General features: G+C 42.6%; 1 protein-coding gene across 1 annotated transcript in view; it reads left to right on the top strand.

Annotated features, from left to right (window-relative positions):
* lpp (LIM domain containing preferred translocation partner in lipoma) overlaps nucleotides 1–14,583 on the top strand; it is a 196,704-nt gene that overhangs the window by 141,198 nt on the left and 40,923 nt on the right. Inside the window, exon 8 of the mRNA XM_085398739.1 lies at nucleotides 3,452–3,548. Within this exon, the coding sequence (XP_085254865.1) occupies nucleotides 3,452–3,548 (97 nt within the window). The remainder of the gene's footprint in view (nucleotides 1–3,451; nucleotides 3,549–14,583) is intronic.

Below are 14,583 nucleotides of genomic sequence, written 5' to 3'. Positions count from 1 at the left end.
AAACTGCGACAGAGTGTCCCGAAGGCGTAGGCAAACAATTTACTGAATTGAGCCAGACATAACTGAAAAATTCACGTCTGCGGCACATATAGCTGCTGTATGGTTTCTATTGTTGCCTCTGAAAAGCTGAACAGGAACTGCGACTCAATCATAAAGCGTGCAGGGAAGCAATTTCTTTCTCTTATTCAAGTGAAAAATTATTCTGTGCTGTCACAAAAGACTCCCTAACAAGGTGCTTTAAACTCTCTGGCAGTGCATTGCTGCGGGGTGTCAAAGAGTGGATAAGATATAAATGAAGCTTAAACTCAAAAGTCTGTTTCTGGTAATAGCAGCATTTCGTTCCTTCTCCAATGTGCTTTTGATGTGGAGCTAAGATTAACAGTGTTAAATCGTCTACTTCACTGTCTCAAGCTAGCAACACCGGCATAATGAGCAGAAGGTTGACAACAGGGGCACTTCTTTCAGGTATATGATTGATTTTGTTTTCTGTTGTGCGAGTTGTTGTATGCCACCTTTGACCATTTTGTATTATTAAAAAAGAAATGGGATTTAAGGTGAAAACGAGGAATACCCGGCCGCTGAGGAACGTTTCCTTTCGTCTCCTCTTAATCATGTGATCTGGCCGATGATGGCTGAGCAGCTGAGGAAGCGCGAGGTCCCAAGGAATCCGAGCGCTCAGACCCAGCTGCTCTCTAGAGAGAAGAAAGATTTGCACGTCCAACGTGTCGATCCCTCAGAGTTAATGAGGCCTGCTGTTTGGGCTTCCATTATGAGCTGGCTGCATCCTGAGCCAGGCCGGGTAAAGTCATGCATCATAAAGTTCTGACGCTCGCTGATACATCGTGGACAGTACGCAGAGCTCAGCGTTTCTCACCATCTCTGTAAATAAACGTACCACGCAGCTGACTCTTTTCAGATACACTGCACATTTCGAACACAACCTTTAATGTACTGTTGAAATTACACAGTTGTATACGTGTTCCCGTAACTTTGACACGCACGGTGAGTCACGTTCATGAAAATTGATCCTGAAATGCATGAGTCTGTGTTTATACACTGGAAGAAGCGTCTGTGCTGTGTTCTAAAGTGTGTGCATGTCAAATAATTAGCAGCATGTAAGCAAAGTTTAATATTTGTGTATTTATTTACTTTTACAGTTTATTAAAGTTTGCCTCCCGTTCTGCAGTAATAGTCAAACTGTAGCCTGTGGGCCAGAAATCATATTTGTGCCCTCAGACACGAGCTGAAATTTCACTTTGTTGTTTACAAAGCAGTCACCGTGATCTCATCCCCGAGCGTTTGTGAGATTTCACCAACAAGCTCTCTGTTGTCGTTTATTTATCGTCTGTGGCTTACGTGTGCTGGCTGCAGAGAACCCACGGTCCAGTGACAGAGATCAGGGAAGTCCGCATTAGGCTGCAGGTTTCTCACCCAGGAGGCTGGTGCACACAGTCTCCCGTTTTTCTGACTCATTTGTTTCATTTTTGGAGATTTGTTTCATTTTAGGGTTAGGAAAAGTTTCCCTATTCACAACAGTAATCCTGCATGTTTTAAAAGTGGCACTCTGGGAGTGACAATGTAGTCTCAATATTGTGTCACACGCTGCTGCCAAAGGACACCTTGTGCGTGACTGAAGCATGCCAGCAGCTCTGACAGTGCCATTATTCTCTCGCCATGGGAACGTAAATGGCCTGTCAGAACTGTAATCATGAATCACGGTAACGTGTTTTTAGTTGCTTTAGCTTGGTTACTGTGCAAATTGTGGCTCACTGTGGAGTCCACCGGAGCTCTTCTTCCGATTCAGAGCAAATGAAACTCTTGGAAGTCATGGTAGCTTCCTTTGTCTTCAGCCGCAGTGCTAATGCTAACTTCTATCAGGACTGCTAATTTACGCACGAGGCGCTCTTAATTGCTTTGTCATTTTTTAAAACGATCGTTTTCATGAATGCCTACTCATCAGTGAGCTCAAGCAGGCCGTCTTCATTTGCAGAGCTGCTGTTAAGAAAATGCTGCTGTGGTGTGCGTTACACTCAATTTTTGGCCCGACAGTCTGCGTTTAGGCATGAGACAGGCCTTCCATCATGAAGTCAAACTGGAGATTACAAGAGATTACAGCATTCTGTTATTCAAAGAACTTAAGTTATTACACGCCTCAGGTCACCAGCGACATTTTGGGGAAAAAAAACATCTATACAAAGCTTTCTTAATCCTTCTTGACACTTTGACAAAAACAGTGTTAAAAACAAATATTTTGAGGAATACCAGCGACTTGAGTGTCGAACTGGCGGGGATGAATGAATTACAGAGGGTGCAATATAGTCGTGTGCACACCTGAGGGTAAAATGCACACAGACGGAGTCGATAACACCAGAAGTGCTGGGTGACTGGATCTGTAATTACGCTCTTGTTCTGCATACAAAAATATGTTTTCTCTAAATCTCCTATTGACCAATCTGATTCCTTTATGTGACCGAGTAAACCGAACGCTTAGTTCACGCTCATCCAGCTCCCAGATGCCACAATTAGGAGCACCTCAAAGGTCAGCTCAGATCTTTGCCCATGTTGCAATATTGAAAATCAAATCTTCTGTAAAGATTCAGTCGGCCCCAGATCTAGGGAAGGTCATCCGAGTGTCGCTGATTTTCTGAAAAAGCTCGGCCACGCAGCACGAAGAGCGTCGAGTTCAAGCCTCTGGGGTGTCTAAAAGGACACACACGCACCTGTGACGGGATTGCACCGTGAGCCGAAGCTGGAGGGGAGGAGGGGGATTCTCGAAGTCTGAGGATGATTGGCAGAAAATGTCAGGCACAACACGTCAGCCCCATACAGGCACAGCAGGCAGATGTCAGATGCTGCATGATAAGAAGGAGGGCAGACTCACAAGGAAGAAGAAGAAGTGGCATCTTCAGAGAGTTATGTCATCCTTTCAGACTCTTTCACAGATTAGGCCCCGGCACAGCTCGCACCCGAAATCTTTTTGTGCTCAGAGTATGATTAAATAAGTATCTCCCGACCTATCGCCCAAATGTACGAGACTTAAAAAGCAGCTATCTTCTAATGTTTTCCCCTTCTGTTTCTTCTGCTATCGTTATTTTCCAAACAGAGGGATTAGTCAGGGTCACAGTTTTTTCCACATACTTGTGTTGCACAGAAGGAAATGCTCAACCTTCTGGGCTGCACACCACCGGGGCCTGAGCCAGGGTCAGATATCTCAGAGGGGAAAGGCAGACCCAGGACCGTTGGCTGCATCTTAATTATGGTGAAAGTGTTTTGGTTGACCTTGAGGCCATGCTTCATCCTTTTTACTTATATACATCTGCTATACCCTTTCTTTCCTTTTAAAGCTGAACGGATCACAGATAAGTTTCTTCAGAGTGATGTAAATGTTCATTACCTCTTTGAGGTTTCTCTCCGAGTCACAGCCACCGTATGTTCCTTTCTCTGTTTTCAGGGCAGCGCTCCCATGGCCCACCCTGAAGATGAGCTGGAACGCCTGACCAAGAAGATGCTGTACGACATGGACAACCCTCCGTCCGAGGAATATTTTGGTAAGATGCCAAATCTCATTTCACCAACACCTGATCAGCAACATGCTTTTGCTAAGGAAACATAGATGTAGCGTATGCTAACGTATAAGTGCCTTGAACCTGCATTCTTTTTAACGGTCAGCAGGGGGCGACTTCTTTGGTTGTAGAAAGAAGTGTGACTATATTGAAGTCTATGAGAAAATATGAGTTTGGTTTCTTTGATCTCCAACCCGAGTAAGAACTTTACTAATGAGTTTATGGTCTCAAGTCTTATTGAATGCAACATGATGGTCATTTCGGAAATTTTTATCCCTAATACTGTTAGAAAGGAGGATGTAGATGCTGATCAATCCCTTCTTCATGCTGCAACGGACAAAAAGCTTAGCTCGAGATGTCAAACAGCTCTTCATTCAGCAATAAGTGGACTCAGAGCAGGTTTTATATGCAGTAAATGATATGGACAGTTAGGATGCATTAGTATTTCTTTTACAGTTGATCTGCAGTATATGCAGTTTTTATGACAACTGGAATACCAGGTCATTCCTGAAATTACAGGTTTTTTGGAGGTGTATTAAGTAATATACTTTGCATTTTTCTATATGAATGTTAGACAAACTAAAAAAAATTGCCGAAACAAAAGTCCGAAATGCTGAAAATACAAATATGTACGAAATGCAAGTGATTTAAAATAATAAATTAATAAAAAAAAATTTAACAAAATATTACGACTTGAGTCAACCATTTAAAAACACATTTACAATCTAAAAGTATTCTTTAAGTGTAACACCAAATCCAACCAGCATTGAACTTATTCATATTTTCATTTTAGAAACGAGGTTAATGTAATAACCTGCATTTGTCAGGTTATCACTTTTTAAGCATACAGCAGCAACCTGCATGCTGGCGTGCATGAACATGCTTCGTGTTATTATAACGTTTTTGTTCCTTCTGGTTTAACTAACCAACCACAGAGCTACAGCCTAGTGGAACTAATGAATAGCACCAGCATCCTTATTTTCGTATTGACAGAGCACCGGATTATCTTATTTATTAATTTGGCACCTCAGACGCTTTATTGTCTGCTACACAAAAATCTTGGGAAACATTTTGAAGTTGAATACAAAACTTGCATATTTGCCATATATGGGCATCAACTGACTGTCTTAACATTCATAAAGACAGTTGGATATTTTCTCTTTTATAATATCACAGTGTTTCTTAATTGATTTCTCCCTCAGCCCCTTCCTCCTGTTCCTGTTCCTATTACCAGACATGGTGACAGGATCATTTGCCTTGTCCCTGTTGTGTTTTCATATATGGTAGCGACATATTTGCTCCGTATAGCGCTCGGGGTGATTTAATGTTCTCCCTCAGCCCCGCTTTGCTGCTTGAACAAATCTAAATAGTAATTTTTGCTGTAATTGGATCTGGAATCTCAGCAGTAAGTGTCGCTGACATGACAACAGTCATAGGTGCTAGTAGAAAAGTGGTTAAAATTAGCTCATTACTCACTGTTTGGGTCACGTGTAAGTATTACTGGGAAGAGCTTTGCAGATAAACAGCATTCTTTTTGAAGGATTTCAAAAGCAGTTCTGCAAACATTAGTGCAGGCAGTGTGATCTCATTAGGAGCACTCACTCTGTCATTTTCACTGTGACATTTTGTGAAACTAAAAGTAGAACCAAACAGGCTCCTTAGTTACTTTTAAAAAAGCAAAGAAACTGAGACTGAGTGTCTGCTGTTGGGTTTGATTGCTGACTAGCAAAATGTGGAATTGTGGGTTAAAACGGAAAAACCTGAATTAAGAGTTCCTAGATTCATCCTTATAGTGACGTAAGTTAGGTTGGTATCTGGTTCAGTGGTTGGTAGTAACTATTGGAGATTTTCTGTGTTTGAACTGCAGGAACTGCAGACCATTGTAGTTCTTAGAAGTCAGATTTCAGGACTGTAATTGGTCCAGACGTAAGTGTACGTTTGTCATGATCCTGGGGTTTTCCAGCCTTTTGTTCTCTTGATAGAGTTGTTGTTTTTGTGCGTCTGTTTGAGTTTCTTCTGCCTCCTGTCTTCCCCTGTCTCTGCTATTTTGTTAGACTGTATGTCTCATTGTTTGTCTCATTTCCTGTTTTGCCTTGAAGGTTATTTTCCCATCTCTGTTACCCTAGTTTTATTTCCTGCTTGTTCCCTTTTTGTTTGTCCCTCTTTCATTGGTTTAAGTTTTGAAAACTTCCACCTGTGTCTCATTCCCTCCTGGAACTCTTAGTGTAATTGGTTCCCAGCGCAAACATAATCTTATGTATGCATTAGGATTGTGTAGGTCACCACTTGGTCAAGTTGTGTTGCTAAGCCTTTCTCCATTGCCTCTCCATCACTCAACTTGACAATACTGATTTGTTGAACACATGAAGGCATCATGAAAACCACCTTTAAAGTGACACTGGAAAATAATTGGCTATTGCAACAACAGCTCTTCGTGTTGGCATTAAAAAAGAAGTAAAACACACAGAAATGATCTGACCATGAAGTCCAGGCTTTATTTACGCAACAGGGGAAATGCAACATTAAAAAAGTATTCGTTAATTCGAGAGAAATATAAAAATCTTTGGTTCTCTTAGACCCCATTAAACACAGGCCTAGAAAACAGTTGTCATCATTTGCTAGGACATAATCCCCAGAAACCACTTGTTTGTGATTGGTCGCAAAGAGATGCTCATAATAGCTTTGGTAACTAGCAGATCACTATAACTCGTGGCATCTTTGCTAAGAGCTACTGAAACTGTGAAAACTGCAGTGCAAATCAGAAATGGGCAAAGTTCACCTTCAGACAAAAGTTGTACCTTTTGATTTTCTTTGAACTCTGTTGCACTCTTCAGTTTCATCAGCACTCTTTGGTTGGTTTGCAGACAGGTCGGTGTCTTCCAATAAAACTATGAGCAACCACGGCAATCTGTTAGAAACCAAAGCAATCACAGATGTGTTTTTGGTACAGCACCCTCTTTGTGACCAGTTTCCCCCAGTGACAGCCAGTAAACCAGTAAGCGGTTGGGGAGTATACATTTTTCCCTAGTAACCAAAGTTTTTCAGCGAGTCTCCAATTAATTTGCCAATAGGGGCACAGTGATGAAATGGTGAAAGAAAGGCAACCAGAAGATGTGACTGTAGGTTATAAACCACTGACTATTTATCACATTATTTCAGAGTAAATATTCATGTTGCAAATACAAAGAGGAAAAGGAATATAGAAAGATGTGTAATTCCTGCAGGACCTCCTCGGCAGGTCATTACCTACAGGTAATGGCTCAAGCATTGAATGCAGTGCAAAGCTACCCTGTATTCTTGTTTCTCTTATCTATTAATTTTCATGGTGTAGAAACAGCACTGACTGTTCTTGTCTGGGAAGAAGTCCTCAAGGTAGAGTCTCAGAACTATATCAGTTTGATCAAAGGCGAAAGCACAACTCTGGCTCAAGGTGTAATGAGAACGAGGCACACAGTGAAGGTGTTGGACAGATGAAGGAGATGGATTTTAATATATCTCTATATCTGTGTCCATCTTTTCACAGCATTTCCCCTTTCTCCCCCTGTGTAGCACTTATATTTAATTTTGCTATAATTGTGAAACAAAAATATATATATAACTGCCAGGATTAAACAAAATACCAGTTTTAATACTATTTTGCAAAATAGGATTCAGAAGGCAAGGATTCTGTGCATTTTTATTTCATTTCTATTTTTCCGCCCTCTGCACCCACAGCTGCCAGCGAGTGCCATCCCTCTGCTGCTCTCTTTTCTCTAGCCTTTAATCCCCTTTGCCCTGGAATTAGTTCCCATGCCCATTAGATACCTCATTCAATACATTCAGTGGGACTCTGCAGCAGGCTTTATATCAGCACATAATCACACAGCACACCATGATACCATGTGTAGGTGTATTATAGCTACAGGGACGTGTATTTAACTGGTATTAAGGGATATTCGGCTTCACGTTGGTGCGCACTCATGTAAAGACCTTAATTGGTTCGCATTAGACATAGGTCAAACGGATCTGCTGGCTTAAACAAAGTATAGTCGCTTTACTGAGGAATGGCCTAATTTTTGGGTGTATGTGTTGCAGCCTGGGCATGAACTCTGTGTACTGCTATACCATGCATGCAGTCACCCCCGTTTGCCAGCTCTGAGGCCGACTGGCTGAAGGCTGGTAAAGCAAGGACATGGGGAGTTGAGAAATGGGTCATATGTGAGCTGAGGTAGCCAGAGCAAGTTAGGGATACCGTGTGCATCCCCAGCTGACAGCGTATGTCTGTTACGGGAGCGGAAGAGGAGGAGGGGGAGGGAGGGTCATCTTGTGGTTAAACATGGCGACAGCGATGAGAGATGGGAAGAGGGTTAGGGCAGGAGCCGGAGACTGAGGCGACTGCTGGGACTCATTAGGAGGGAGTTCAAGCGCAGGCAGATGCTGCTCTGGAAATCCACAGAGCCGTCTTCCTCCCCCGCTGAATAATGTACATACACTCAGCACAGCGATGTGAGAATCAGCGCCGGTCCGGCATGTTTCCTTCTGTATATCCAGAGCTGTGGGAGAATTGGTCTCAGAGCGCAAGACTTTTGTAATTACAAAGGATCTAATGACACGTAGGCCTCTTCTTTTTTTTGTCGGGGATATTGGGGGAAAGAGGGCTAACAGTTGTTGAAACCCTAAGGCTAGTAATTAACAAGATTAATCAACGTGGGGCTGCGATCTCGAGCGCGCTACTGGACTGGATCATTGTCTTCCTATAGCAAAGTTTTATTGGTGTCACTAATGTCTTTGATGAGCTTCTAATCTGAAACAGCCGTAGTGAGTTTTCATTGGTCCAGAGGGGGTTAATTGAATTGAATTAACGTTATACTCTGGCTCTGTGATGTCACCAGGAAACTTTTCATTAGACTCAGCGGAGCACCACACCATCATTACGCTTTCCTGCTGCAGTCCAGCAATTACGCCGGACAAGTCTTTGAAGACTTTCTGCGGCGACATTTAAAAAAGCAGCCATTCCCAAATGCAAACGCTCCTCAAGCTGTTAAAAAAAACCTGAAAATGATGCACTATAAAAGAACGGCTTTTCTTGCGAGAAACCCAGTTTGCAAGCCAGAAATTCCCCCTATGATTGAAGCTTCTTTGAAAAGCAACTGATTAGTCCTGATTTAGAGTTCCAGATTAGATTTCAGTAATCTGAAAGAGCCTTTTCTCCAAATGTCATCATCCGTCATATTTAATCCACTTAGATTGTGCGTAGGTGTACTGTGTTTGTGGAAATCTAATAAGACACAGCTACTCAGCTTGCAGTACAGATGCCTTGGCATTTGTGCATCAGAGGAACTTACAATATTTTGTCATCACTACATTTCTGTCAACCAAAACCAGGACATAAAGCTGAATAATTGAAAGGATGAGATGCTCTGCATTATTTACAATTAGTGATGATGATACTTATGCAGTGTAGTTCCTTCTGCCGCAGAGAATCTGTTTTTATTTCTGCTTTAACACCCGAATGACAAGTGGAGAATTCCTCCCTGTGATCGCCGACTTTCAGCGTTTCCACTGTATAGAATTAGGAAAACGGTGAAATTTTAATATCCAATCAATATTTATACAGAGCGATTTTTGAGCAGTGGCATAAATGTTATTAACAGACAGTCATTGGAAATTAGCAGAGAGATTCATATGGGCATACTGTACTCCACGCAGGACTCTGAGCTGTCAGGAAAGCCTTTCCTCCTGGTTTGAGCTAGCCTTTGTTTTATGATAAGAGCCAGAGAAGAAAAGGCAGGCTTTGCCATTTTTTCCCCGCATAATGTCAGCTGGAAGAGCCCCCATAATTTATAAGGCACCTCACATGAAAAGTTCATGAGGAATCTTGGAAGAGATACAAATGGCAGTGTAGCTCCAGTGCCGTCCAGAGGAGTCAGAGGAACAGATCGGCTAAGGTAATTGGGTCAGAAAAAGTTTGGGTTCATGCTGCGTGCTCTTGTGGAGCTGCTTCTAATTCTTCAGAACGCAACTGAGCATCACAACTTAATGGATTAATAGGCTTCCAGTTTAGACAGCTTTGTGCGTTGTCTAAGATACTCTGGTGGAATTCATTTGCATTTTACTGAGGTCGCCCTCAGCAACCTCTTAGGAGTTTGCTTTTAGATGTGCCTCTACATGTCATAACAAATGGGATGTGTGTCAGAGTGAAAACCTTTCTGCTGCCTCAAAAAGACGCTACCCCACCGCACTCCACCTCCACAGTCTGAAAATGCCTTTGGCCAACCAGCTTCCCGAAAACAGATAACTGTTTCCACTTAATGTCTGAAGGTGACTCGTTTAATATCGCTTTATTTTTAATATTCATTTAGGGTGAATACAGATGGGGGGAAAGCTCCAGTAAACAAGCAGGTACAAAGTGATAATGCATTAAAATGTCAGCACTTTAAATAAAAGCTGAAAAATATAAGTTGTTTGCAGTTTTAATTGGAACGCTTTTCTTCTCCTTTTCAAATTTCCTTTAATTAACTCCCCGCGTAGTAGTTTTCACAGTTCGTGCCAGAATGGCTAAGAGCTCCCGTCTCCGATTCAGGAATTGTGCTTTTAATCCAACATTACAGTTTTTAATTTAACTCCATTTATGTCAGCCCCACTGATACTGCTGAAACTACCTGCCTCACATTAAAAACATGAAACGCATTAAAAACTAACGCTGTACTGTGAAGTGGCCACACAAAGTGCACCATCGGTGAAATATGGTTCAACGGATCAGGACTACTGGTTGTGCACATGCAGCAACCTCTGAGGCTGAAAGATGAAGCAAATGTGGAAGTGCCAGAGACTGCTGCTGCACAGTGCTGCTGATTTTCCTTGGCTCTGTCTGAAGTGCACCAAAGTTTTCTTGTGCAGGAAAGCCCCGTCTGAGCGCAGGCATAACTGACGGTAAATGCTTACTTGATTTCCCCCTTCGTAGAGACTGTACAGGGAAGGATTATTTTTTTCTTTATGTAACTCAACTCTTTAAACTGTATCAAGGCTTGAAATTTGCATTATTATTGAGATATGGTGAGTTTGAGTGACGGGTAGGGAGGGCTGTGCATTATGATGAAATATTGGATGACAGCTGAACGAATCTCCTACACACTGTTTCGCTTTACATTTATTCACTTACAAAGTTTTGATCCTGTTGACCTTCATCAAGCCCAAAGACAATATCTATCCATTTACACACACACACACACGCACGCACGCACGCACGCACGCACGCACGCGTAGGCACACATATCCACCAGAAAGGTTCCAGTTATCCATACAGATAATCCAAACTGGTGAACACGTCGCCATGTGTATGCCATTAATTAGATGTTGATACTGATAAAATAACCGCAAGTGACATCTATACAAGCTCTAAAGCTTTTTTTTTGCAATTTCAATAATAAACATCGCTGAACTTATAAATATAAATGTTATAAATGATTAAATAAAAGCTGATACGGACCAGAAAACTGAGCTTTGCTGCACAGCGTTTTCCACAGCTGGCGTAAAGGAGCACAGAACAACCGTCAGTGCTCAAAGTAAAGCCCAGAGTCCGACGTTGCTGCAACAGTTTAACAGTGTGTTTGGGCTTGTAAACCTAGTGTTTTATATTTTATGCATTATTGTCTTATTTTTTTATGTTCCTAATTAAACATTCAATTCAGTTTTATATATATAGCACCAAATCACAGCAACAGATGCCGTAAGGCCCTTTTTATAGTAAGGTAAAGACCCTACAATAATACAGAGACAACACCAATAATCAGGCCACCTCCTGTGAGTAAGCAGTGGGTAACAGTGGAAAAGAAAAAAAACGTCTTTTTTTTTTTTTTTAAAGGACGAAACCACCAAGAGAACCAGGCTCAGGGAGGGGCAGTTGGTTGGCGATGAGGGGAATAAGACCCCCAAAATTGCTGATGTTTCTCAGCTTTCCCACACAGTCAAACTCACACAACCCCTAATCACAAACACTTTTGCATGTCAAGGCGGATCAACAACAATCAGGGCAATTAATAACTAAATACCGTATTTCCCGGACTACAAAGCGCACCTGAATATTAGCCGCACAAGCTAAAATCAGGGGGAAATCCTGTTTTGTACATACATTAGCCGCACCTGACTAAAAGCCGCAGGTGTTTCAATGTTGACTTATCATATGTAAGAGAATATGCACAAAGGGAATTGTCAGGAAAGAGATGGCTGTTTGGAGACACACCCCTTTTATTAATATTTTGAAAAACAAGTTATGGGTACATATTTGCACAGCTTTTTAGGTATAATGTAAAAGTAGCGGTAATTACAAGTACGAAACATGTACTGTGCTTCATAAATGAGTAACAAATGTAGTACATAACAATAACCTACAGCACACCAGAAAAATAGATTCGGACTACCTTTTAGGCTCAGGTGCAGTGACACGGCTTTAACAAGAAGAAAAGTCAGTCATTCACCACCATCTTTCTCTTCTTCCTGCGCACTGAAACCACCAAAGTACTCTTCTCCAGTGTCGGAGACGAACAGGCTCAGGATCGCTTCGTCATCCACTCTCAGCTTCTTTCCTTCGTTGTCACTTTCAAAACCAAACAAATCCTCGTTGTCAGTGTCGGAGTCGAACACCCTCTGAAGGGCCGTGGTGTCCTCCTCTCCATCATGCAGCATTCAGCCCTTCGAAATCCGTTGGTGATCATGGATGTTTTCACACTTTTCCACGCTGTCAGATTCCACCGGTGGAGTTGAGCACAACTTGCTTTTCGCAAGTTTATCGCCGCTCGTCATCCACGACTCCCGCTGAACTTGTAGCGCTACTTTGAAGTTTGTTTTTCGCGCTACTTGTACGGCACTATGTTGCCTGGCGGATGGACATGTGACCAACATACCACTCTTGAACCCCGATACTGTGTGCCTGATCACATGCCCTTCCGCCAGGCAACGTAGTGCCGTACAACAGCGGAACAAACAAAACAAATCGTCTTACGATATGACAAAAATCATGGATAATCCATAGAAAAGCCGCACCTGACTAAAAGCCGCAGGGTTCAAAGCTTGTGCAAAAAGTAGCGGCTTATAGCCCGACAATTACGGTACATTAAAAGTAAGATGAAAAGTAGAATAATAATAATAATCTTTCTGTGGTTGTTCATTTTTAATCTAAGTGAGCCCTGTCAGCACTAAGTGAGCTGAGGGAAAAAGCAGTACCATCCATTTAAAAATGGTTCTTTAATGTGATCATTATATAAACTATTAATTCACTAAATTAAACTTAATAATGCCCTTTACTGTGGTGCACTTCGTTATAGGTATGTCAGAGTTTGCTCATCAGATTGGTGCCAACTGACCGCTAACTGTCAGCTAAGCCTGTAGACTGGACCTCTCCACAGTGTTTATGGCCTTCTCTGACAAATACTGTGGCTTACCATTAACTAGTCCGAGTCTGTGCTCCAGTCCCGATGTGTGAAATTCTAGTATTTTGTTTGTACGCTTTCTGACCAAGCTTCCTAGTGCTCATGTCGGTCATCTAAAAAATAAATGAGGCTTCAGTGGGTGACATCTTTATTAAAACAACAGCAGTTTGTTTGCTCTGCAGACGTTAGGTTCTCATCTGTGTTATTACTGGCAAAGCAACAGTTCACTCATTGTACTGTTATACTGCACTTGATGTTACCATGGAAACCACAGGTGTTGCTAAATCAACCAGAACTGAAATCTTAAGGATTATAAGTTTAAATTGAAGCATTGAAAGAATTAAAAGCAAAGCATTTGACAAAAATCTCCTAAATCCATTGTGGTTTCAGCCCTTTTTTCTATGTGGGGACATCCTTCAGGTACAGTGGCTAAGTGTCCACTTTGTTGTGCTGTCTTGGACTCTGTGTATATGTACGTTGGAGCAGTCACAACGAGATCGAAAAGCATAATGCGGCTGGAAGGAGGTCACAGACCACCCAGGGGGAGGAGGGCAGCATACGAGGCAGTCTGGTGACATGGCAACTTGTCTAAAGCCCATGCATCACTATACCACCTACAGTGGATTATAATGTACGACTGCAAGAGGCTGAATTGTACGACACAATACCCACGGATGATCCATCATAGCTGCCTTTTATAAGAAAAATGCTGTATGCATGTCAGTGTGAGGCTGCGGATTTGACTTCTAAGACCCTTTTTCTCATGTAAATAACGTGAAATGCTTTGAATCTTAATCTGTAAATAAATTTGCCAGATTGTAGAAATTCCACAAAAACCGACAGCTCTGCTTTATTTCAACTGTCTATAATTCATTTCTTTTATGAATGAGATCTTAGCAGTTTTTCTGCCATGTCATCATCTTGTTTGCAACTGATTTTCAGTCATTTGTTTCTATTTTGAGCAGAGGGGGGTGGCAGAGGGTTGCTGGTTTTTCAGCTCACCAGAGTTTATTGGTCCTCTTCGCTCTCATTATCTTCACTGCCGCTGACCTCGCCGCGCTGCTTTCTAGTTTCTCAGCTGATACAGCGTGCCAGCATGGGGCTTCTTTAGCTGGCGACAGTAGCCCGCTTTTTGGCAGCGGTTCACGTGAGGTGACCATCCCCTCTACAACCCTGCTCTCCCCTCCCCCGTCCTCCCCCGCCAGGCTCGGCGCTTGCTGTCCTGCCTCGTTGAGACAGCTCCACTGAGGCTTGCAAGATCAGCTGCCGTGCGAGCCCAGCTGAGGCTTCCGGGCACTCACGTTGCTAGATTTCATTTGTGAGTGAGCGTTTGACCTCAGGAATGAGTAGACATCCGCACGCTCATGCACGCAAACGCAGGCACACTTACGAGCGCACGGCCCAGTGCGGATAAACAGCACATCAACACACGCGCGCTGCTTGTACAAATATTGTGCTGCAAACACACTTACCTGTCCCCCTGCCTCTCCCCGCTTTCTCTCTCTCTTTCACCCCATTCGCCAGCCCCGCTCGCTCCCTGGCACCCCTCCACGTCGTTCCTGCCAACCTGCTTCTAAAACATGTAACCTACACCCAGCCCCCAGCCCCCACCC

This window comes from Rhamphochromis longiceps, linkage group LG23, assembly GCF_057381845.1.
Source record: "Rhamphochromis longiceps isolate RC_006_pf linkage group LG23, R_longiceps_female_GT1.1, whole genome shotgun sequence".
Lineage (NCBI taxonomy): Eukaryota > Metazoa > Chordata > Actinopteri > Cichliformes > Cichlidae > Rhamphochromis > Rhamphochromis longiceps.
Note: the sequence above shows the minus strand (reverse complement) of the source record. Positions and strands in the feature narration are given on the sequence as shown.